Below are 26,100 nucleotides of genomic sequence, written 5' to 3' on the forward strand. Positions count from 1 at the left end.
CTCCGCCAACCCCAGTTGGCGTAGTATTTTACTATATGTCTTTGCGCCACCCCCACTTCCTGCTCACCCACCCTTACCCTCCCGATGCGCCAGGCTGGGAGTATTTTGCTATATGTCTTTGCGCCACCCGCGCATCCTGCTCCCGAGTATTTTACTATATGTCATTGTTCCTCACCCTCCCCACCTCCGCCAAAAATACTAACCAAAAGCGACCTAATATACTACTTAAAGCTACTTCCTGTATTGCCCAACTTGTATTCTATTTCTATACATTTTGTTTTACTTCTTGGCTTGGTTTTGTAGTTTTTGTAAAGTATTAGCTTACTGTTTCACAATTTCTCGCAATTTTTTTTTCTAGTCAACTCTTTTAAGTCATTTTTTTTCTTGACTTCTGTTAGGGCTTTTTCTCAGTCCGGCTCTTAATAGTAATGTGTTCTTTCTACTCTCTCAACGTCAATTTTTATTTCTCCTCCTCCCTTCCTTTGCCTCTTTCTCTCCAATCTCTCTCCTCCTTCTGTCTCCTTCAAACTCCTCCATCCCCATACTTACGTCTTACTCTCTCCCTATTACCTCTCCTCTTTCTTTGCCTCTCTCAAATTTCTCTTCCCCTTTCACTACGTTTTACCCTATCCCTCCCTCTGTCACTTTCTCCCTTTCTCCCTCACTCCCTCTGCCTCCCTCTTTCTCTCTCCTCTCTCAAACTTATCCCTCTCCCAACCTCTGTCTCTCTTTATACACATACTTCTCCATTTCCCTACCCACACAGAAACTCTGACTCCCTCTTATTCCCCTCCCTCACCTCCAACTTCTCTATCCCCTTCCTCTTATCCTCTTCCCTTATCGGCCTCTCTCTTCACTTTCTCTCCCTCCCTCTGCCACCCACAAACTTATTCCTCCTTTACTCTCTACCTCTCTCCATTTATGTATCTTCCCTTCCCACACACAAACTCTACCACACACCTACTCAGCATCCTCCCCCACCCCCTCTCCCACCCCCCACACACACATACACACAAACTGTACCACACACCTACTCAGCATCCTCCCCCACCCCCACCCCTTCTCCCACCACACACACACACAAACTGTACCACACACACACACAAACTGTACCACACACCTACTTAGCATTCTGCCGTCGCCCCTGAGATCCCCTAGGATATTAACGCGTCGCCGTTCTTTAGCTGTTCCATTTTACACCCCCTGAAATTGTTCCTATTTCCTCCCGCCGCCTTATACACAAGGGGCGTGTCCATAAAAAAAAACACAGGAGATTCTGTATGAATAGCTGCCATGTAGATACATCTGAACATTTCTGATATATGGTACCAAGCGTTGGTTGTTTTTTTTGTCAAGACATTTTTATTCCTATCCCGTATTAAACTGTAACCCTAACCGTACTTCAATATCTGCAATTATGTTGGTGACCTTGCAGATGGTATGTTCAATTCTAGATACTAAAAGACTAAGAGTTGGTGGTATTGTTAGGGATGGTTAACGATAGTAAATAAAAAAGTTCCCTTTCGAACCTGAGGGTCCATGGGGCAAGTAAAGTAGATTTCATCTGTTTCTGTGAATTCGGCTAATGAAGGGATAGTGTTGTCAGCGCTAACCCCAGCCGTCTTTACTTTCCATTACGTGAGTTAGGTACCCATCAGAACTGGGTGAACTCAGGGACATTCTTAGGACTTGAACCCAGATTCGAACTCGGGACTTGTGGGTTAGTACACGTATCCTCTACCATTCGACTACGCCGTCCCTGATACTTACTCTGGTTACTTACCAAAACCATTAAAGGCCAACTGGAGACGTTTAAATAAGTATGGTCTTAGTCTGTAAGTCAGGCTCTAAAAATAGCCCAGGCCCTTAAGATGGCCTTTGCCTATAAAGTAACACCCTTAAATATGGCCTTGACCTTAAAAAATCAGATCATAATAATGGCCAGTAAATTCAGGCCCTTATATTCATTAGAGGTAAAGCCTCCTCAGTGGCTGCTTTTGGATTCGAACCAAGTACCCCATCGGTTATGTCGCCTCACGTCTTTAATTATTCAGCCACCGACCACACCAATATCGCATAACATACCGTAGATTTTTGGCACCAATTTGTTTTTTAAAAAAACCTGGCACATCAACACATGTGATCAGACTTGCCGGTTTGTGTTAGGATTCATTATTCAGACACACCCTCTTGTGGATTTGGGGCGTGTGGAGGTTCTGTGATGATTGGGCCAGCTATGAATGTGGCGCCCTCACCTCCCCACGTCCATTCCCTGGAGACAGAGGGTCTCTTATTATGTCGGTAGTTCCCTGACCAACACGTGTCGCTCAGTAATTTAAAGACAGGTGTTTACCCAACACCTTACAACATAAGAGTTCATTACGGCCCTGTATACAACATTAGAGCTCATTACGGCCCTGTATACAACATTAGAGCTCATTACGGCCCTGTATACAACATTAGAGCTCATTACGGCCCTGTATACAACATTATAGCTCATTACAGCCCGTATACAACATTAGAGCTCATTATAGCCCGTATACAACATTATAGCTCATTATTGCCCTGTATACAACATTATAGCTCATTACGGCACTGTATACAACATTAGAGCTCATTACGGCCCTGTATACAACATTACGGCCCTGTATACAACAGTATAGCTCATTATGGCCCTGTATACAACATTATAGCTCATTACTGCCATGTATACAATATTATAGCTCATTACGGCCCTGTATACAACAGTATAGCTCATTACGGCCCTGTATACAACATTAGAGCTCATTACGGCCCTGTATACAACATTATAGCTCATTACAGCCCTGTATACAACATTAGAGCTCATTACGGCCCTGTATACAACATTAGAGCTCATTACGGCTCTGTATACAACATTAGAGCTCATTACAGCCTGTATACAACATTATAGCTCATTACGGCCCTGTATACAACATTAGAGCTCATTACGGCCCTGTATGCAACGTTAGAGCTCATTACGGCCCTGTATGCAACATTATAGCTTATTATGGCCAACAATACAACATTATAGCTCATTACGGCCCTGTATACAACATTAGAGCTCATTGCGGCCCTGTATACAACATTAGAGCTCATTACGGCCCTGTACACAACATTATAGCTCATTACGGCCCTGTATACAACATTAGAGCTCATTACGGCCCTGTATACAACATTAGAGCTCATTACGGCCCTGTATACAACATTAGAGCTCATTACAGCCTGTATACAACATTAGAGCTCATTACGGCCCTGTATGCAACATTATAGCTTATTATGGCCAACAATACAACATTATAGCTCATTACGGCCCTGTATACAACATTAGATCTCATTACGGCCCTGTATACAACATTATAGCTCATTACGGCCCTGTATACAACATTATAGCTCATTACGGCCCTGTATACAACATTAGGGCTCATTACTGCCCTGTATACAACATTATAGCTCATTACGGCCATGTATACAACATTAGAACTCATTACGGCCCTGTATACAACATTATAGCTCATTACGGCCATGTATACAACATTATAGCTCATTACGGCCCTGTATACAACATTAGGGCTCATTACGGCCCTGTATGCAACATTAGAGCTCATTACGGCCCTGTATACAACATTAGAGCTCATTACGGCCCTGTATACAACATTATAGCTCATTACGGCCCTGTATACAACATTATAGCTCATTACGGCCCTGTATACAACATTATAGCTCATTATAGCCATGTATACAACATTCGAGCTCATTACGGCCCTGAATACAACATTTCATAATTCCAATAAATACATGAACTTGTGTAGGATTTTTACAAAATACAACATTTCGTTACACTTCCGATAAGTATATTTTATGTGCCTTTTACTGAATAAATAACACTTGTGATGTATTTGTTTATATAAAGAGTGTGTGAGAGTGGCCTCCCTTTGTAAGTGGTGTGCCAGCGAGAAAAAGACGTGTGTAAGGAGTGTGTGATATGGTCAGCAGAGCGTAACCTGAGTTTGTCTGAAGAAGGAGGAGTGTTTTGTAGTTGAAGGATCTGTGTTTCTCGGTTGTACTTAAAAGATTATATTTTATTGTGATAAATGAACGTTGGACTCTGTTTTAATTGTATTATGGCTAGTTCCCAACAGAAAAACGTCAACTGAGCATAACACACTCAAATTAAATACAACATTTTATATGCCTTCCACAAAATACAACAATGCATTACTCTTCCACTGGATACCAACCATTCCTAACCCTTACACTAAATACAAGATTTCATAACTCTTACATATTCGTTCAGGCATCTCTTCGTTAGAGGGGGGCACGTCTACCGCCCCCCCCCCCCCCCTCTCCCATTCGCGTTCATTATTTACATTGTCCTCCTCCAATCCTTAACAACTGTCTTGAATTATCATATACTCACACCCTTAACTACTGTCCTGTAATATCATGTACTCCAGCCCATAACTACTGTTTGGTATTATCATATACTCCAGCCCTTAACTAATGTCTTGTATTATCATATACTCACACCCTTAACTACTGTCTTGTATTATCATAAACAGTAATCCTTTCTCTGAATTCCTATTACAATAAAATCTACCTATTTCTATTTTATCTCTTATCATATACTCAATTCCAAGCCTACCTCCGTAACTTCTGATTTTTCACAAGACCATCAGGTAATATAAACCCATGTAACCCCACACGTTCAAATATTTAACGTCCAATTCCTACACCCCATCGCCTCCCCCACCCCCCACTTCAACTCTGACCCTCACCACCATAGCCTAAGTAGAGGCGAGCAAGACGGAAAAGGGAAAAAAAAACAACCTGGTCATGTGACACCCGTAAGCGTGTTGCATCACGCCGTGCGTCCCTCGTATCGATCGTGTCACAGAGCTCGCGCGCTGCCGGGTGGGAGGGAGGGGGAGGGGGTGGGGATTTTTTTTTCTCATCCCATCCTCTCCCAAGCACATGAATACATCCTTTACAACATAATATTTTATTTTTGGCTCTTTATTTGTAGTTCTACCAAGATTACAGGATTATACATGTCGCCATTTTATCAACATCACCTCATAGATATAGCTATACCCGCATTATACCGTTATAGATTACAGGATTATACATGTCGCCATTTTATCAACATCACCTCATAGATATAGCTATACCCGCATTATACCGTTATAGATTACACGATTATACATGTCGCCATTTTATCAACATCACCTCATAGATATAGCTATACCCGCATTATACCGTTATAGATGTAGCTCTACCCAAATTACAGGATTATACATGTAGCAATTTTATCAACATCACAACGTTATAGATTTAGCTATACCCACATTATACCGTTATAAATGTAGCTATACCCACATTATACCGTTATAGATGTAGCTATACCAATATTATACCGTTATAGATGTAGCTATACCCACATTATACCATTATAGATGTAGCTATACCCACATTATACCGTTATAGATGTAGCTATACCCACATTATACCGTTATAGATGTAGCTATACCCACATTATACCGTTATAGATGTAGCTATACCCACATTATACCGTTATAGATGTAGCTATACCCACATTATACCGTTATAGATGTAGCTATACCAATATTATACCGTTATTGATGTAGCTATACCCACACCTAGATGAAGGTTTATGTAAGAACACGAGTTCTATAAATACTCAACTACCTGGTTGAGTCTATGCACAGAAAATATTAATGTACAAGTTTACTGAAGAAACACATTAATGTAGCAGGTATCTCACTCTATTAATCAAGTGATCTAAAGCATGGTGAAATCAGTGTTGGAATAAGACATTTAACACACACGATACTGTATTGAAGAGCAGCATTCTACTATCAGTAGCAAAGTAATGCTCTTTTATTGTTACTATTATTACACATAAATAATATCTAACTACTCACATACATGTATATATAGCACACACACACACACACACACATATATATATATATATATATATATATATATATATATATATATATATATATATATATATATATATATATATATATATATATATATTTATTTATTTATATATCTATATATAGCCTATATATACAATTATATATAGGATATATATATATATATATATATATATATATATATATATATATATATATATATATATATATATAGCCTTTATAAAGGCTATATATATATTTATATATATAAAGGCTATATATATATATATATATATATATATATATATATATATATCCATCCCTGCCGTGATTAAATACAATAAACTAGAACAATTATACAAAAACGAACCATAACTCTAACATATCGGGTTATAAACGCCCCACCTGACGCCCGTGCTAATCCATCCCCTGCTGCCAACGTCTTACCCCACAGGGTGGCCGGGTGGGTAGAACGTATTACTGTCACGTCTCGGGACTAGCATAACGGTCAACACTGACAGGTAGAATGGATTGCAGGTGGGGGAATCGCTGCATGTTATGTGCTGGCATTCTAGGGAGTACAGTCAAGTGGAGTCATCGTTTTGTACTTCACGCAATCTGACGTAGACTATGTTGTGTGTATCTCTCTCTCTCTCTCTCTCTCTATATATATATATATATATATATATATATATATATATATATATATATATATATATATATATATACTAGCTGCATCCCGTGCTCCGCCACGGTAAATCTTTTTAAATGTACAACTTTGGAACAGAACAAAACGAACAAAAACACAACCACAACACAACCACAACACAAACACAACCACAACACAACCACAACACAACACAACAACACAACCACAACGCAACCACAACACAACCACAACACAACCACAACACAACCACAACACAACACAACACAAACACAACACAACACAACCACAACCACAACACAACCACAACACAACCACAACACAACCACAACACAACCACAAAACAACCTCAACACAACCACAAAACAACCACAAAACAACCACAGCCACAACATTAGAATCACCACCAAACAACACGCTTTTTTAGGCGTCCGCGCCCAAAGAGAGCCTTTATTTAAGTCACAAAAATAGATTCTACTCCATAACTTACAATAAAACAATGCGATGCAAATAAATGTACGGCAAGTGGCGTTTACTTTTATGGTTCTAAGAAAACACATTGGTAATGTAATTAGAATCACCACCGAAAAACACGCTTTTCCCAGGCGTCCGCGCCCAGAAAGAGCCTTTTCAGCCTTCTCTATACTATAATCCTAAAATTTCACCATCTGTTAACACCGAAAAACAAAAACAAAAAATAGTGATTTTGAGAGATCATAGACTAATTAGAAAATAATATAAATAACCTTAACATTTTTCTATTTTACTTATGAACCTTTACATATAATAATCAATGTGGAAGTAATAACAAAAATTAACTTAAATTATTGAGAGTGAGTTGAATATTAAAAAATAAAACACATTTTCCCATACGTCCGCGCTCAGAGACAGCCTTTCCATTCTTCTCAAAAAGTCTAATTTCACCATCTGTTTTCATAACACCGAAAAACAAAAGCAAAAAGATAGTGATTTTTTGAGAAATCATAGACTAATTAGAAAATGATAATAAATAATATTAATAATCTTAACATTTTTCTCTTTTAATTATGAACCTTAACATATAATAATCAATGCGGTAGTAATAAAAAAAAAATTAACTTAGAATGGAATTGATGAGTTAAATATATTTTCAAATTACCTCCGTTGCAAAAAATTACCAAACAAAAGTTGAATTAATTAGTTTTTTCGACCTACTTTCATGAAAATATATCCATTTTTTCTAAGAATATAAACGAAAATGATATTTAACATTGATTTTTTAAGTATGTTTTAGCCATTTTCGTGTATTTAATATTTTCTTTAAGTTATGCAAAAGAGTAAACACAGTGGCAATTATAAAATAGCGCTATGTGGCTATATAAACAAACCCTACTCTACTACTTATAATAAGACACTGCGGTGCACTGAAAAGCACAGCATGGTGCGTTGTTTACTTTTATAGTCCCAAAATCTATAGCGATGACGGAAGGAAGGACTGACACACTACCAGCAGCGTTATATTATAGATATATATATATATATATATATATATATATATATATATATATATATATATATATATATATATATATATATATATATATATATATATATATATTAGCTACATACCCGTGTTCCGCCATGGTGAATCTTTTTTAAATATACCAACTTAGGAACAGAACAAAACTAAACACAAACGGAAACACAAACTCAAACACAACACAAATTCAAACACAACACAAACTCAAACACAGCGCAAACACAAGCACAAAAGAAAAGATAGACACAAAAGAAAACACAACACAAAAGAAAACGCAAATACAAAAACAATGCAAACACAAACACAATGCAAACGCAAAAAAATACAAACGAAAATACAAACAATTCAATGTTTCAAAAGCTTATAGCTTGAGCAGTGTTTCAGACAGATTAATGAAATTTCACTTGTAAGTAAAAGGTCTACTTCTCTGCCATTAATCAAATTTTGACCGAAGTAGTAATTTACGCTATTTCAAATTTTTCAAAAAAAAACGCATTTAAATTTATAAAGTACTAATACTACTCCACACTATTATACACATATTGTTTGGCGTTTACTTGGTGCGTAATTCTTTTTTCTATGAGATTCTATTTTATTTTAAAAATATTAAGTAATTAAAAATGGATTAAAAATTATGTCTATATCCCGAGTTGCCATCCCCCGGAGATCACTCCCGGTTTATTTTTGTTGTTGTTGTTGTTTTTTTTTTAATGAATGGATGAATCTAATTAACACAACTATTTTGTCTCTAACGAAGATTTTTCCTACAAATGTCCGTCTTGTACAACACTACTTTTTATGCCAGGAAATCATCTAAAAAAATGTTGGTCGTCTTATAGAAGTAAGGTATCACAAACTATATATTTAAATAACTGGAAGTGTTGTGGTTCGTGTAAAACGCCCAGCTGTCTTAAACGTCAGAAAATACGGTGTCTAAAAAATGACAAACTTTTATGGTTGATTTTTTATTGAAGCTATCAAACTTCTATACCAGGGGTCTCCAAACTACGGCCCGCGGGCCGGATGCGGCCCGCGAGGTCCTCTCATCCGGCCCTCGTAGATCTTTTTGTTCACGGAAAAAAAAGTTTGTTAGAAGTGGCTGAGGAAATTTGCCTAGAAAATTCAAAACAATTTGAAAATATAGCTTTGGGTGTGAATACCATTGCCCTCCGTGTTGCAGACATTGATGAAAACATTGTGAATCAAATAGTGAAAAGTTTCGCAATTTTGCAATTGCAATGGGTGTGTCGCTGGACAGCTGTTCCATGTTTTTGGAACAAGTACAGGGCACCAACTTGACGTACTTTCAGCAGTGCAAGGTCTTCATGGCTGAAGCAACAACTGAGTTCCCCACAACATTTGCATGCGAGATCATCAAAGACATCCAGCTGCAGTTTCAATAGCGGTTTTCGTACTAGGATTCAAAGGCAGAAGAAGTGAGACTGTTTCAAAACCCATTTGAAGCAAATGTAACCAGTTGCCCAGATGAACTGCAGATGGAGGTCCGTTGAATTGCAAGCAAATGACTTCCTTAGAGACAAGTTCAAAAAATAGCGGGTGGGTTTTTGAATTTGCCCAAGGAGTACATACTTAGACCACGAGTGTGTTGTCGGCCCCCGACAGTGTTTCGTACAGACTTTTTCTCATGGGAGGGGGGGGGGATTTAAAATGTGTATATATTTCTATATAAATTATATATGCGTGGAAGAAACTTTGGCCCCCGAACTGATATTTGATAGTTAATGCGGCCCTTCGGGCTGAAAAGTTTGGAGACCCCTGTTCTATACAACTGTATTTGGTTAGGGGTGTAAAAAATAAAATTATATGTTCATAATACCTTCATAAAATTTATATATTTAAGTTAAAACATGGTAAATTTTTATTGTATGATTTATAGTATATTCTAATATCTAAATTTTTCTTCCTTTTTTTAAAAAATTTTAAAGCCAAACAGTTATTTCGTTTGAAAACTATATATTTGCCCCACTATGCAGGACCCATAAATGTGGGTTGTTGTTTTTTGTGTGTTTTTTGTGGGGTTTTTTTTTCTGTTTGTTTTTGTTTTTTAATCTTTAAAATGTAACTTTTACAAGTTAACTCGTGAACTTGAAAGTTTCCGGTAATTAGACAATGCCACATTAATCCGGTTTAAACACGCCACCAAACTAGAGGAAGTGGGAGAGTGCCTCTCCAGAATCTTAACCCGTCAAGTATCGAGGAATCCTTGTATCGAGACAACACGGTATCGATTTGGCCAGGGCGCTCTCGTTACACAGCGAGCAAACGGCAGATATTGTGTCAGATCTATTTATAGATTTACATTTAATAGGAGATATTAAAAAAATGTGCTATAAAAATGATTTCTTTTATTGGCGTCAAGGGATAAGAATGTTGCCTTGGCCAAGTACATTAATGTTACCTTTGTGGTGAATCTAATATAGCACTGGAGGGGGGGGGGGGTCGACCAATGGCGCCAATAGTCAATATACACATACATATACGTACACCTTTGTTCCCTCTAAGCTGCGCCGCCGCAGAGGCGTAGCTATCTATTACGGCGCCCGGGGCGGATTATCAATTTTGCACCCCTTGTCTGTGAAAAAGTGTCTCCCCTTTCCCCCCCCCCCCCCCCTCCCCGCACAGTTAGAAAGGTTGGTGGCGCTGCTTACCAGTTGCTATACCGTAACATTTTCTATTTCGGTGCCACAACATTGATATAGAAAACATAACATTCTTGTATAAGACTTTTAGAACAACCCGCACACAAAATACACGTTGCACACTAGCTTTTTCTCCTTAGAGGAAATGTTGACCTACACACACACACACACACACACATACAATTATAAAAGGCCTACATATATAAATATATAAATCAGCATTAAGTATTGAAATATTAAATCAACTAGCCATACATTTAAATCTTATTCTCAAGAATCCTTCACATCTAAACCTCTAACAAGTCATAACTTTAAAAAAAAAAAAAGAATTATAGTGATAAATTGTTTTGGAACTGTTCCAAGGGCAGACGACTCGATCTAGAGAATGTGTCAATTCTTTTTTCTTATCATTTTTTTTTTTTTGCGTCCAGCGGTTCCATCCTATCTTAAATCCCAGACGTGTGTTCAAATAACCATTGGAGGATCTTAACCCTAGTCCTATATTCAAGAGACCGCCACTACTCTTGTCTCTACAGACCGCCACTGCCCTAGTCGCACATTCTACAGACCGCCACTACCCTAGTCCTATATTCTACAGACCGCCACTACCCTAGTCCTATATTCTACAGACCGCCACTACCCTAGTCCTATATTCTACAGACCGCCACTACCTCAGTCTCTACAGACCGCCACTGCCCTAGTCGCACATTCTACAGACCGCCACTACCCTAGTGCTATATTCTACAGACCGCCACTACCTCAGTCTCTACAGACCGCCACTACCCTAGTCCTATACAGACCGCCACTACCCTAGTCCTATACAGACCGCCACTACCCTAGTCCTATATTCTATAGACCACCACTACCCTAGTCCTATATTCTACAGACCGCCACTACCCTAGTCCTATATTCTACAGACCGCCACTACCCTAGTCCTATATTCTACAGACCGCCACTAACTCAGTCCTATATTCTACAGACCGCCACTACCTCAGTCCTATATTCTACAGACCGCCACTACCCTAGTCATATATTCTACTGACAACCCCATAACATTTTATAAAATATCGTTAAATTAATTGTCCAAAAGACTTGTTGCTGAAACCACAAAGCTACACCTGGAGTCAGGTTGAGAAGATACCACAGGACAGAGGACTCTGGATATCTTTGGTTGGCGGCCCATACCCCAGCAGGACAGAGGACTCTGGAGATCTTTGGTTGGCGGCCCATACCCCAGCAGGACAGAGGACTCTGAAGATCTTTGGTTGGCGTCCCACACTTCAGCAGTGATGATGAAAAGATTTTTGTATTTCCGATAATCCTACATTTTACCTTGAAAAAAATTAAAATATATCTCAGGCGGGGGAGGGGGGGGGGGCGAATGTGGGGTGGGGGCGCTTACCCCATAGCCACCCTTTAGATCCCACCATTCCGACATAATATACAGTCCGACAATACTCACAATGATATCCAGTCTATACTACAGCTAGCGTGCTCTTTTTCCTTAGGCCAAGATATTTATTGTCCCATTTCTTATTTCCCTTCACATTTTTTTATAGTTTGTTGAAAATCGGGACTAAAAATATGGACCGAAAACTAGTGTTTTGTCAGATATTTTTCTGTGATTTAAGGGTTGGGGATTTTTGTGTGTGATATTTTTGGTGGTGGGATTTTTGTGTTTTACATTTAGATGGATTCGGTAATCGTCGTATCGATATCGGTGAATTTCTGCCTGAGGTATGGGGTATTGAGTGGGTCGACTAATACTGGTCGGTGGGGGAGGGGGGGGGGGGGGAGGGGCGTACTAGAACTCGGGAGGGGGGGGGGGGGTGAGCAACACTCTAGGGGTGCAGATCGGTTTTGCTGTCTAGTTCTTCGGGAGTTATGTTTTAGAAATCTTTGGATATTTGCGACGTGGAGGGAGGGGGGGGAATTATGTTGTGGACTATCACGTTATGCTTAGAATCTGTGTGTGTGTTTGTGTTTTGGAATGTTGGCAGTTCTCTCATTGTGCGAGGTGACGTGGAGTGCGTGGTCTGTGCTTTAGAGGGCGTGGTGTGATTTTTTGAGGGTGTGGTGTGTTTTTTGGAGGGCGTGGTGTGTGGGTTGGAGGCGTTGTGTGTTTTTTTGGAGGGCGTGGTGTGTGCTTTGGAGAGCGTGGTGTGTGGGTAAAAAGGCGTGGTGTGTACCTTGGAAGGCGTTGTGTGTTTTTTGGAGGGCGTGGTGTGTGCTTTGGAGTGCGTGGTGTGCGCGTTGGAGGGCGTGGTGTGTGCGTTGGAGGGCGTGGTGTGCACTTTGGAGGGCGTGGTGTGCGATTTGGAGGGCGTGGTGTGCGCTTTGGAGGGCGTGGTGTGCACTTTGGAGTGCGTGGTGTGCGCTTTGGAGGGCGTGGTGTGCGCTTTGGAGGGCGTGGTGTGCACTTTGGAGGGCGTGGTGTGCGCTTTGGAGGGCGTAGTGTGCGCTTTGGAGGGCGTGGTGTGCGCTTAGAAGGACGTGGTGCGCTCTTTAGGGGGCGTGGTGTGTGGACCAAAACCATTCCTTACTATTGTGTCAAAAAACTTGCCATTTACTAAATTTGTTTTGTTTTCAGGCCTGGTCAAACTTGGAGTACACTGTGTCTCAGGCAAGAGGGTGGCCATCAAAATAGTCAACAGAGAGAAGCTGAGCGAGTCGGTTCTCATGAAGGTAAGGACAGGGCTTCAGTGGGTTTTTTAGTGGGTTGATGTATAGTATTGGGTTTTTATCGGGCTACAGTTGGTTTTTAGTGGGCTGATGCATAGGATGGGTTTTTATGGAAGTGCAATGGTTTTTAGTGAGTTTATGTAGAGTATTGGGTATTATAGGGCTACAATGGTTTTTAGTGGTCCTTATGCTCCACAAGGGGTCCACAGGAATGATGATGGGCTAAAATGTGTTCTTGTGGACTTATGAACGGGATGCTCAAGGGCTACAATGTAATCTAGTATAGATAAAACATACATATATAAATAAGTATAATAAGTATATATATATATATATATATATATATATATATATATATATATATATATATATATATATATATATATATATCAGCTAACCCATCTCTTTGAAGTGTAAAACAAAATGGGTTATTGTTATTCTGGTTACTACATTTTAGGGAGAAGCTATATGGAATGACATCGAGTAAGGGAGATTTATTTTTTTATTTTAATTTATTTTTTGTTTGGGGGGGGGCAGTTTTTAATTATCAGTTAATTAATTTTAAAAAAAAACAGAATGCTTTCTTTTCTATAAGTTTTCGAACACTAAACATACACATACCACAGTTCCGATCTACATTTTTCCAACCCACAACGTCTTTTTAACAACAGATAACTCTTACCCCCACCCCCTCCTCCCTAATTGTGTAAGATTCGATTACATACTGCACGTCAACTACTGCGTCACTTCCGGGTTGTTATTTTTTTTTCAACTTTGACGTACATACCACAGAGCCGCCCGCACCCCACCCCCCAGACACACACCCACCCCGGCTGTCAACAATTATACGGCCCCCTAGGTTTAAAACTGCAGCTACGGCTTCGGGCCATCGCACGCTTCCTTAGCAGACGTCAACACTAATAATGCCTTACGTCATTCAAGTAGATAATCTTTTTTCCTAGTACATTTTTTTTTAATTTCCAATTTGTATTTATTTTTTAAAATTGTCTTATTTTGTTTCTGATTCAGTTTTTTAATCACTTGTTTTTATTTGCTATTCGTATTTTTAAAACATTTGGGTTTTTTTCTTTTAATTTCCGATTTACCTTTTTTAATCGACTTATTTCCAATTTGTTATTAGTTGTTTTTTTATTGTTTTGTTGTTATTTAAGATTCTTTAATGTTTTTGTTTCATTTCCGATTCGTTATTTATTTATATTATTTATATTTTATATTTTAGCTATAATTTGTTTTGTTTTGTTTTGTCTTTTTTTTACCTTTTTTTAAAAAATTGTGTTGTATTTAATTTCCGGTTCCTCATTTTGAAAAACAGACTTATTTTCAAACGTAAAAACGAATGTTGCACGCGTTTCCTAAATCCTAGACATACGCTTAAACCGTTATGCAGTGCCTTAAAAAGCCGACCTACTTAAATTATTTTTATGTTCAGTAGGTCCAAACTCAATATAAATTTGTGCCTAATTTAATAGCTCTAACCAAATTAGTACAATTTCCCAAATTAGAATTAACGGGGGATTTTTGTCCATTTTCTGCAACTTATTTGTTCTAAAATGAAAAAATAAAAAACACTTTTGAGTCTTCCCTCACAATACAAGCCTAGAGACTAAAACCCCCACATGACGTCATTAATTTGTCTTATTGGGTTATTCGCCCTTGATTCTCTTGACGTCAGCTGTTTGCATTGGGTGAGTGTGTCGCTGACTTTTAATCTGTTTAAAAGGGCTACACGCGCGGAGCGTGGTTCTAGAGTGGGCGGAGGGGGAGGTGGGGGGGGCTGATAAATGGATTTTATTTTTATTTAATTGGCAAGGTTAAAAATAACGATGTACCCGTTTTTTTTTTGTTTTTTTTTTTTTGTTTTTTTTTTACACGAAATTTTATTTAAACGAAATCTCTTATTTTTATTGTAAAGTATTTATTTAACCAAATAAAAATATAACATTAATGTTGAATTTAAGGTCATGACTTTAAAACACGTGTACAAAGTCAAAGACATGTACACACATAGATGTACACAAACATGCAGTGGCTTGGATAGGGTTGGGGCATTATTCTTTCTTTATAGAATTACATTATTGTTAGAGGAATATGTACGGGGTGGGAGTGGTGGTTCCTGGCTACAAGAGGATGAATAGTGACAGAAAAATCGATTGTCGCTTTAAGTGAGTCAATGTTTATACATTGCCCTGATACAATGTTTGACATACAAATGTTTTGAATTTATAAGCCTAAACTAATTATTTTTTGTACTTGAAGAATATTTTTGAAATTCTCATATTGAAATTCATATTGAAATTCTCATTTATTCGTGAATATTTTTTTATGTTAACTTAAAAAGGGATTATTTTGTTGAAACTGCATATAAACCACACCCCTTGTCGATCTTCCCCCCCCCCCCCTACCCCCACCCATTCAGCTTTTCTCTTTTAAAAAATTTGAGTTAAGTCCCCTTTATCAAACACATATATAAAACTGGTCCTGAAAATCTCTTTGACCATCTTCCTCGTATACAGTTATATTTGTCAGTGGAAAGTCCTTGCTAACTATCTCTCCTTCCCCCTCCCCCCCCCCCCCCCCCACAATTTTTTATGCAAGAAACTAAATATCAAGATATGTCTAAAATCTGTTATTGACTAGATATGTCAAGAATAGTCTACTCACCGAATATGTCTGAAATCGATTACTGACCGATTATATCAGGTATCATATTACAGACCGAATACGTCTGGAATCGATTACTGTCTGAATATGTCAAGAATCTTTTGCTGACCGAATACGTCTGGAATCGATTACTGTCTGAATATGTCAAGAATCTTTTGCTAACCAAATACGTCTGGATTCGATTACTGGCCGAATGTGTCAAGACTCGTTTGCTGACCGAGTTTAAGTCCGGCTAAAATCGATTACTAACCGTATTCAAATCCTCGGTGTAAAAATACAATTGATGGCATGTATCTTGGTACCACCTAACGGAATTGAGTAAACCTGAGATGCTACTTTCACGGGGACTTTTTTGTAATAAATCTAAAGCCACAAGAAAGCTCCATTCTATTTAACGTTATAGATAGGCAATTAAAACCTGTCGCATTTATAAGGCGGTGGTTCTCAGATAGGCAATTAAAACCGGTCGCATTTATAAGGCGGTGGTTCTCAACTTTTGTATTGATGTACCTTTTAGTTTGTTTCTTTATTTCAACTACATAAGCCTAGCTTTTTTAAACATAATATAATAGAACCTAACCTAACCTAGCCTAACTTAATTCAACCTAATCTAACCTGATTAAGCCTAATTTGATTAAACCTAACCTAACTTGATAAAACCTAACCTAACTTGATTAAACCTAACCTCATTAAACTTAACCTAACTTGAGTAGCTAAGCTAACCTGATTACCTAACATTAACTGATTAAACCTTACTTGATAAAACCTAACCTAATTTGATTAAACCTAACCTAACTTGATTAAACCTAACCTAACTTGATTAAACCTAACCTAACTTGATAAAACCTAACCTAACTTGATAAAACCTAACCTAACTTGATAAAACCTAACCTAACTTGATAAAACCTAACCTAACTTGATAAAACCTAACCTAACTTGATAAAACCTAACCTAACTTGATTAGACCTAACCTAACTTGATTAAACCTAACCTAACTTGATAAAACCTAACCTAACTTGATAAAACCTAACCTAACTTGATAAAACCTAACCTAACTTGATAAAACCTAACCTAACTTGATAAAACCTAACCTAACTTGATAAAACCTAACCTAACTTGATAAAACCTAACCTAACTTGATTAGACCTAACCTAACTTGATAAAACCTAACCTAACTTGATAAAACCTAACCTAACTTGATAAAACCTAACCTAACTTGATTAGACCTAACCTAACTTGATAAAACCTAACCTAACTTGATTAAACCTAACCTAACTTGATTAAACCTAACCTAACTTGATAAAACCTAACCTAACTTGATTAAACCTAACCTAACTTGATAAAACCTAACCTAACTTGATAAAACCTAACCTAACTTGATAAAACCTAACCTAACTTGATAAAACCTAACCTAACTTGATAAAACCTAACCTAACTTGATAAAACCTAACCTAACTTGATAAAACCTAACCTAACTTGATTAGACCTAACCTAACTTGATAAAACCTAACCTAACTTGATAAAACCTAACCTAACTTGATAAAACCTAACCTAACTTGATTAGACCTAACCTAACTTGATAAAACCTAACCTAACTTGATTAAACCTAACCTAACTTGTTTAAACCTAACCTAACTTGATAAAACCTAACCTAACTTGATTAAACCTAACCTAACTTGTTTAAACCTAACTGAGTCGGGGGGGGGGGGGTGGCACTGGTATATCTTTTTCTATAAAAATTATATTTCGTTTGGGGTCGGTAGGCGTTCATCGACCCCCCCCCCCCCCCCCTGAAGAGATCCCTGAAAGCAACTGATTAAACCAAATCTCCCATCAGTGTGCTCGTCCTACTTTAAAATGAAAGTGAATAAATCTGGGTGTAGTTTATGTCGAGGTCTCTCATGGTACTTGTAGACACCGTTGAGAACTTTTACGTCGGCTAATGTGTTGCCGTCTTTAGCTTGCTCATTGATTAATGGGATCGGTCAAGTCATAATTACTTTGAGGTTTAAACCTACTCCCTACTAGGTTGGATAGCAAGAACCTTATATAGGATATTGTTTATGAAATACACACTTGAAATAGGCTACCAAAGTGGGGAAAAAATTTAAAGTTCAAAGACCCGAAAAAAAAAAATATTTCTAAAAATAAGTTGTTTTTTTTAAGTTAACGACTAAACAATTAATTAAGACAAGTTATGACTTTAAAAAAAAACGTTCCACGCTTTTCTAGAATCTTCTTGATCCTACAGTCATCGCCAGTATGACACTTGGCGACAAAGAACGTGCATCTTCCCCCCCCCCATACACACCCACTCACGCCCCCACGCCGTCTTTATTATCTGGGGCGCCTCACAATGCAGGAAACTAGGTCACGCCGTTTATTGAGTCAATTTGAGCGCGCGCCGGACGTCTGTCCCAGTGGTGACGGCCAGCTGGACAGTTGGGCCAAACAATAGGGCTTGTAAGTAGGTCACCAACCAGTTCTATGGCTCATTCAGGCTTTATTGTGCCGTAGAACTGGTTTGTGACCTACTTACCAGCCCTATACAAGGCTGGAAAGTCTGGATCTTGTCCAGAGTTAACACCCGCCACGCTATCCCCCCCCCCCACCCTTTTTTTAAATGACGTCACACTCGTAAGGAGAAAAAGGGGGGGGGTCCGTAATTTTGTGACGTGGTTGAGGGTCAGATAGTGTGATGTCACAAGCGTGTATTTTTTTATTTTACAATTTAAAGTAATGTTAGAAATTTAATTTCAGCCGATATTTGGCGTTTTTAGAAAACTGGTTTAATAAATTGTTATAGAGATTGATTAAAATACTTAATATCGAAGTGTTAAAGCTTCGTGCTTTTTATTAGGCTGTTGTGTAGTTGAAGGTCTAGTGGTATCTGATTGGTAGTAGAGAAATGAGATTGTAGACGATTAGATATCGAGGTTCTGGAGCTCGGGACTATCAAGTATTGAGGTATTAAGGTATCGAATTGTGTTGACTGTTAACATGTATAGTAGTTGGTCCAGTGAAATTGATTGGAAGTATTGTTTGTAGTGCTTGGTGAAGTTAAGCGAGTTGATGTCGTAGTTCCAGTGGCGTAGCGAGGTCAGGTGTCACCCGGTGCGCGGCACTTAATGGTGTCACCCCCCCCCCCCCCCCCCGGGGACAAACTTTCAATTTTCTATTATTTGCACCCCCCCCCCCCCTCAAACTTTCGATTTCCACCTCTTAAACACTCGAATTAATCACTTAATTAAGTGGAATTATCATTTTACTCTATATATTTTGCTATTTTTTTACCTTGGTGTCACCCCCCTAAATGGTGTCACCCGGTACGGTCCGCACCCCCTCCCCCCCCCCTCGCTACGCCTCTGCGTAGTTCTGGAGTATCGAGTCTAGTTATGTTTAGGTATCGAAGTTTGATAAGTGTTGTGAATGTAGTAAAGCATATAGAGTAGCCGAGTTTATCGTAAGTTAGATGATTTCATTTCAGGACGGAACACACTATAAAGAAACGTAGTCGTTCTCTAGCCGAAAAATCTTTAGTTTTTAGGAATCTAAATTACCACTCTTAAAGTATTAATATATAATTTATATAGGCTAGAATTTATAACTAACCGTAAACTTTTTTTTTTCAAATTACAATTTTTTTAAATATTTAATCGATACTTATAGATACGTCTTAAGCTGTTGGCATTTTAAATTAATTTTATGAAAGTCATCCTTTAATAAGGGAATCCGAAATTTATTATAATTTTTTTTTCAATAAACACGCTTCAATCGCAAGTCCTAGGAAATGTAAATACATGCAGGTCTTCAAAGTTGACTAGAAGTTTGTTTTAAAAAAGCTACGATGTTTAGACTTTTCAAACAAAACCTACAGTTAAGTAATCAAAGAGTAAAATATATTTTTGACACCGTTACATAACTAATATAAAAGATTTGTTATAATTATTTAGTAATGAAATTTAGAGCGTTTTATTGTGTTTTTCAAGCATGTCTTAGTACATTTTGTTAATTTAGATACTCTTGTGAAAGTTATTTCCCTTGAATGAAATGTTGACATTTGGATTTCCAATTGGGAGATAATTCGTTGCTTAACTTTAATTCATTTCAAATTCCTGCAACTTAGGTTGACCGCTTACTTATAAATACAAATTTAAGTTATTATTTGCTACTGTAAAAATGATATAGAACAGAAGTTCTAAACAAAATAGTTTGGTAGGCTTTTTTTAGCATCAAGTTGAAAAAATTACACATCAGTGGTCGTTGTAGATTGCAATACTTAATGTTAGTAGACATATAGATCTAGTATGAGATAGTGCAACAAATGCGTCTAAAATCGTCTTAGTCGCAAATTAATTCTCTAATTAATTATGTGTCATTTTTATATTTTTCGCCCTCTCCTATAGGATGTGTATATAACAATTGTAGGCTGGAATCTATATCATTTATAACCTATTATTTTTCAAAAACAAACAAAAAATCATTACATAATCACACAATACATACATTCTACAAAGAAAGTCAAACTTAAAACAGGTAAGTTCCGTTCTGGAACTCAACTTGGGCGGTCTGCATAACGCCCAACACTACTATGGTTGTTTTTTCCAGTGGTTTTTTTTCCCAGACTTTTTTCTCTCGGGAGAGCGGGAGTGGGGTAAGGGGGGGGGGCGACATTTTCTAGGGGGGGGGGGGGCATTGTCGTAAAGTACAAAGTAGACTCGTGGACTTAGCAACAATTTCAATAGAATATGATTACGCTTGCAAACTGGAAATGAAGGAATTAGTACAAACTTTTGCGACGAAGGAGGCAAGTAAAATTTGATTTTGAGGTCTACTTATAAAGTGTATCCAATTGATAATAAATTAATATGTCACTTTTAATTAATTGTTTTCTTATACATATGTTTTAGCAATTAATTTGTGTCAAAGGGGGCGTTTTAATACGTTTTGCCTAGGGCGCTAAATAACATGGCGCGGCACTGTGCATATGGTTCCATTTAGTCCTCAGTGACATGTAAAATTATCGAGACTAACCCAACATGATCCTGATCAGACGGATTAAGTAACGCCGGCCGGAGATTCCGCCTTTGTTTTTGTCTTGAGTCCGGTGTCATCCCCATATTTTTTTCAAAGCCACGCCTTTGTTTTCTCATTGTCCTGAGCGATGCTATTTTTAGCACTCACGCAACTGCCGATTTTCCCGATTTTTCAACCTAGACGGAACTGTGAATAAAAAAACAGTTGTGTTTTGATATTTTAATTCAGAATTTAAATCCTTTTTAAATGTTATTTTTATATATCACCGTTTATAAATCATAACTTATGCAGATGGCTTCAATGTGTGTGTGAAAAAAATATAGATCTATACATTTTTTAAAATCCTACTATTGATGACTTAACTACAATACAAGCTAACTGGACGGGAATTTCGTGAAATACGCAAACCACATACAGATCACAACATGTCTAACATGAAGATGAAAGGAAAATAGACATTCAAATTATAGTACACAACAAGTAGCAGAAATAGATTGTTGGATATCAAAGATGTAGAAGATAGACATCAAATGTGGAACCGAATCGAAAATAGACAACAACAACATCAACAATTACCACAACAACAACAATAGCAACAACAACAGCAAAAACTGCACACCACCGCCACCACCAACAACAACAATAGCAACAGCATTATTAACAACAGTTAAAACAACAGCTATAACAATGACAAACAACAACAGCAAAAACAACAACAAATAATAGTTTAGGGAGGGGATGTGGCGGAGAGTGAATGCATCCGATATAGCATACCAGACGACTTGGGTTTGAATACCGAGTAGATCAACAAGTTAATTGTATTTGACAAAGTGGTTGATTAAGATGTGGAGTATCTTTTTTTTTACATCTATAATACATCTTTAATGTTCATATTGATGTAATCATGGTCTCAGGCGTCGAGGATAATATTCATCTTGGGTATTCATGGAAAGAGTTACCTGCCCCTGTATGGATAGAGAGTACTGCAGAACGTCAAGGTCACTTAAGTCCATATCTAAAAATACCGGGTGCTGATTTAGTTAGACGTTTTATATTTCTATGAATACCTAAATAGGGGTCACTGTCAGGGCAAAGATTTTTTCTGATAACCCCCCACCCCCTCCCCCACTCGCCCTTTCTCATAAATATATCCCTCACTCTCATCCCTACCTCTTTACACCCTCTCCTCCCTTTCACACCCACCCCCATTTCAACCTCAACTCTTTACCCGTACCCCTATTCGCCACCTCCAATCTCCCCCTCTCCCCCTCTCCCACCTCATTACCCTCACCCTCTCTTTCTCCAACTCCTTACACTATATTGCCATTTCCTCCTCACTCTATATCCATCCCCTCCCCCCTCCCCCCTCACCTCCCAAACCCCCATACCCAACACCGTAAGGACAGCCGCAATGCATAACCAAATATTGATTACAAAAATTCTGTTTAAATTACATTCTTTCTCAATTTAATTAATCTTTTGTTTACGCTACATTGAAATTAGATTTAATTAATATAATTATAGCGTGCACATTTGACCTTTATATCTGTGACTAGGGGCTCCCAAAAGTGTGTTTTCTTTCTTAGCAAACGTTATTGAATCTATGCCAAGAGTTGCATATTTTTGGCTTAAGGCTAGGGTTGGTTTCATCTCGATAATATACGATGTTCATAATTTGATTACAATTTATATAAACGACGTTGGTCAAACCTTAGTTTTTGTCCAATATAAAAAATCATCTTACTCACAACAATCCAAAATATCCATCTTCCCTCCATTCTAGAATCTCCTCCATATTCCCTTCCTACTTCCCCTAACTTCTCCTCCCTGCTCCCAATACTACAGAATCTCTACTCTCTCCAATCCACTATCTCCCTAGTCGAATCCAGAATCTCATCCCTACTCCAGCCAGAATATCCTCCATATCTAGAATCTCCTCCCTACTCCCTCCTATCCAGAATCTCCTCCCCCTGTCCAGAATCTCCTCCCCCCCCCCCCACTGTCCGGAATCTCCTCCATTCAGTCCAGAATCTCCTCCCTACTCCCTCATGTCCAGAATCTCCTCCCTACTCCCTCCTGTCCAGAATCTCCTCCCTACTCCCTCCTGTCTAGAATCTCCTCCCTACTCCCTCCTGTCTAGAATCTCCTCCCTACTCCCTCCTGTCTAGAATCTCCTCCCTACTCCCTCCTGTCTAGAATCTCCTCCCTACTCCCTCCTGTCTAGAATCTCCTCCCTACTCCCTCCTGTCTAGAATCTCCTCCCTACTCCCTCCTGTCTAGAATCTCCTCCCTACTCCCCCCTGTCCAGAATCTCCTCCCTACTCCCTCCTGTCCAGAAATTCCTCCCTACTCCCCCCTGTCCAGGATCTCCTCCCCCTGTCTAGAATCTCCTCCCTACTCCCTCCTGTCCAGAAACTCCTCCCTACTCACTCCTGTCCAGAATCTCCTCCCCCTGTCTAGAATCTCCTCCCTACTCCCTCCTGTCCAGAATTTCCTCCCTACTCCCTCCTGTCCAGAATTTCCTCCCTACTCCCTCCTGTCCAGATTTTCCTCCTTACTCCGTGTGACCGTCTCACCTCCTTACTCCGACTCTGTAGGACCGTCTCACCTCCCTACTCAAATGAGTTCTAAAGGCCACTACTACACACGGAATAATAGCATCAAACACGCGATTTGTTAAGGGTCGGGGTCGATATGGGTCGGGGTGAGAGGGGGTGCGGGGGGGGGTCAAATTTATTAACCAAATCGATTCGGTTTCCGCTTTTCTTTCTCGAGTTGTAGGGTGTGTTAAAGTGGAGAAAAGAGGTGACAAACGATGGGCGGGGCATGGTATCTGGAGTGTGGGGGAGGGGGCGGGGTATGGTACCTGGAGTGGGGTGAGGGGCGGGGTATGGTATCTGGAGTGTGGGGGAGGGGGCGGGGCATGGTACCTGGAGTGGGGGGAGGGGCGGGGCATGGTATCTGGAGTGTGGGGGAGGGGGCGGGGCATGGTATCTGGAGTGTGAGGGAGGGACGGGGCATAGTGTCCGGAGTGTGGGGAGGGGCGGGGAACTCTCAACTCCTGTTAGTGAACATTAGACACAGTCTGGTACCCACAGGACACATTCGTCTCCGACCTCATTCCTGCCGAGTCGTCAGTTTTTGATCGATGAGGGCGGCTACTAAATTCGCGTGGTGACGTCAACAAATCGCTGATAATACTAAACTTAATTTAAAACTTAGCCCCAACCATAATACTTAAGCCTATTGATTCGATATAGGCACCAGCTTTGATACTTAACAACTTTTGAAGTGTAATGTTCAGGCTTCTTACTAAATCTAATTTGATATGTTAAACAATTCTAATTCTAAACCTTATTTAAAATCCATCACCATACCTAATACGGAACCTTTAAATGTGAAACAAAACCCGATCCTAATACAAAATATCCATTACAATTTTACACGAATCCTGATTCAAAATCTAATTTAATACTTAAAGTAAATCTTAATCCCAAACCTAATTTTAAATGAACCCTAAATGATTATTTTCAGACATGAAAATCTTAGCATTGTTCCAGAAATATTTGCTTTAAATCTTTCTTCGATGCGTGGTCATGATTTCAGTTTCTTTTAGACATTTTTCTCCGGGAAATAAGGGGTACTTTACATTTTCAGAGGGGGGGGGGCACCTGAAACTCCCTAGGTGGGGGAGGAGGGAGGGTCGGTCACTGTTTAATGGGTATATTTTTTTAAAAAAATAATTTTCGTCCGGGGTCAATGCCCGTAACTCTCCCCCCCCTCTATCCACCAAGAGAAATGCCTGAAAGAAACACGGCATAACATTTTAGTTAATGGGTAGGGGGTTCTCTAGTGGAGGGGGTAAAGCACATATGTGTAAGCTGTGTGGTGGGGGGTGATTGGCTCAAGTGCATCGCTGCGTGGTTAGTTCTGTGTTCTATAATATTATACCTCTGTTTAGACTCTGTCCTAATAGGTACCCGGCATAAATTGGGAAAATGTAACTCTGCTTCCCCTGTATCGCACGATAGTAGATCCTTCAACATCGTATAGGGTATTTAGTTTTCAAACAGCGGTAAGAAAAAAAAAGCTAATTGGCAGAAAGCTATTTTTAGCCTGCTTGTCGGAACACGCGCGAATTATACGTCATTTCCACAGCCTGTTTGAGCTGATGGGACGGTAATGGCCGCCCTTGTTAGCGAAAATTGGGAGTGGCGGTTTGGACCCGAGGGTTTAACGCTGATTGTTGGACCTGAGAGTTTAACGCTGATTGTTGGACCCGAGGGTTTAACGCTGATTGTTGGACCCGAGGGTTTAACGCTGATTGTTGGACACGGGGGTTTAACGCTTCTTGCTACATGACGTAAGGGTTTAACGCTTGGACCCGAGGGTTTAACACTTGGACCCGTGGGTTTAACACTTTTTGTTACAGATGAGAGGCTAGAGAGTTTCTTTTTTTTAAATAAGATGCACAAGTGAATGTAAGTTCTCCAGCCCCTGGATACGAACGCGAGACTTTCAGGTTGGCACTCGTACGGTCTACCATCCGACCACGCTGTCCACGGACGTCTGAGTAAACAAAGCATTACTCAAATTTTCAATTAATTAATGAGAGAAAACTGCAATCAGAGTTTTTTCTTCCAATCATCTTGGTGGGGGGGGGGGGTGAAAGAGGTTGGGGGGGGGGTACGGGCCACGGGCCAAAGCATGTCTGTCACACCCCCTAAAAGTTTCAAGTCCCCCCACACCCCACACCCCCCCCCCGTAAAAAATTCTGAAAGAAACGCTGGCTCCAATCTTGCAGCCGTCTACCTCTTAATGTGTTATTCACAGTTGTTAAATAGTTAAAATATATTTTTTTACATACACATTTAAACCAAAACGTAACCC

At 39.1% G+C, this 26,100-nt stretch overlaps 1 protein-coding gene across 7 annotated transcripts in view; it reads left to right on the top strand.

Moving 5' to 3' along the window:
- The window catches only part of LOC131958481 (serine/threonine-protein kinase BRSK2), a 171,271-nt gene that overhangs the window by 41,045 nt on the left and 104,126 nt on the right, over window positions 1–26,100 (top strand). For all 7 annotated transcript variants that reach the window (XM_059323549.1, XM_059323554.1, XM_059323553.1 and 4 more), the window contains exon 3: window positions 13,400–13,494. In XM_059323549.1, coding sequence (XP_059179532.1) covers window positions 13,400–13,494 — 95 coding nt within the window. The remainder of the gene's footprint in view (window positions 1–13,399; window positions 13,495–26,100) is intronic.

Source organism: Physella acuta, unplaced genomic scaffold (genome assembly GCF_028476545.2).
Source record: "Physella acuta isolate Inbredline_101_S28 unplaced genomic scaffold, ASM2847654v3 ptg001329l, whole genome shotgun sequence".
NCBI classification, from domain to species: Eukaryota; Metazoa; Mollusca; class Gastropoda; family Physidae; genus Physella; species Physella acuta.